A 1027-nucleotide genomic window follows, 5' to 3' on the forward strand; every position below is an offset into this window, starting at 1 on the left:
CTGCAAGATGAGCAGCTCAGTGATGGGGACAATGCTCGGCCCGAGAACCTGCCTGGATCTCCGAACCTTCCTCTCAGGAACCAGGAGACTGATGTCTGGGAGGGCCTGGACCGCAACCGGAACCAGATCTGTCCTGCTGTCTGGAAGGTACCAGAATATGTACCATGAACTGAATCAATCATAGACATCTTTGTCTATTCTTGGAGGTTTCATATTCTGTTGTCATTCTCTTCTAGATGGGAACAGAGGATGAGCATAGCAACCAAGGCAATCAAAGCCCCCATGCAGGGCCTAGCATTGGTTCACCAGTGCGAGTCCGGTCAGAGGTGGTGCCCTCAGATAGAGACACTCCTCTTCTGAGGAAACTACGCAATATCCATAGCTTTGAGCTGGAGAAGAGACTAACTTTGGAGCCCAAACCCAACACTGAGCGTTTTGTAGAGGCCTGGTAAGTGACTTCTACACTCAAGATTGCATTTTTTCAAGTATTTAGCAACTATTCAGTATGTTCTGAAGACTTAGTGTGCGATCCTTTGGTTTCTGTGACCAGTTCTGGCAAGCAGCCACCTGGTACAGCACAGGAATGGGATGCTGACGGTGTCCCTGCCATGGCCATGTTGAACGGAAGTCACACAGAGCGTGTTTGGCACTATGATGAGGAATTCCGCTCTGGCGGTGGCTCACCCAAGCCTGCTTCACCGGGATCTCCTGAGCAGGGCGACGGTCCAGCTAACAGTGGCTTTGTTGCTCTAAACCTAAGCTCAGGTCTACAAGATGTTGAGTTGCATGATTGGGTGATGGTAGAGAAGGGCTCTGACCTGCCGGACTTCAAAGAGGCAGCAGGAAGTTGCCCAGGTCATGAGGCTAAACTCACTAGTAGCCCATCTGATGAGTGTGAAGAGGAGCCAGAAGTTTTGCAGCCAATGGATGAATCACCGGATAAAGAATCCACTCCCAGTCCCATACATGGAGATGCCCACACACCTCACACAGTCCAGGGCCCACAAAGGATGGATCGGTTGGAGCT

At 50.9% G+C, this 1027-nt stretch overlaps 1 protein-coding gene across 1 annotated transcript in view; it reads left to right on the top strand.

The window, feature by feature from the left end:
- Nucleotides 1-3: 3 nt before the first annotated feature.
- LOC107577331 (tau-tubulin kinase 2-like) overlaps nucleotides 4-1027 on the top strand; it is a gene marked incomplete at its 5' end in the record, with an annotated part of 5845 nt that continues 4821 nt past the window's right edge. Inside the window, 3 exons of the mRNA XM_016263418.1 lie at nucleotides 4-147; nucleotides 237-448; nucleotides 551-1024. Coding sequence (XP_016118904.1) covers nucleotides 4-147; nucleotides 237-448; nucleotides 551-1024 — 830 coding nt within the window. The remainder of the gene's footprint in view (nucleotides 148-236; nucleotides 449-550; nucleotides 1025-1027) is intronic.

This window comes from Sinocyclocheilus grahami, unplaced genomic scaffold (assembly GCF_001515645.1).
Source record: "Sinocyclocheilus grahami isolate Dianchi unplaced genomic scaffold, SAMN03320097.WGS_v1.1 scaffold5761.1, whole genome shotgun sequence".
In the NCBI taxonomy this organism is placed as follows: Eukaryota; Metazoa; Chordata; class Actinopteri; order Cypriniformes; family Cyprinidae; genus Sinocyclocheilus; species Sinocyclocheilus grahami.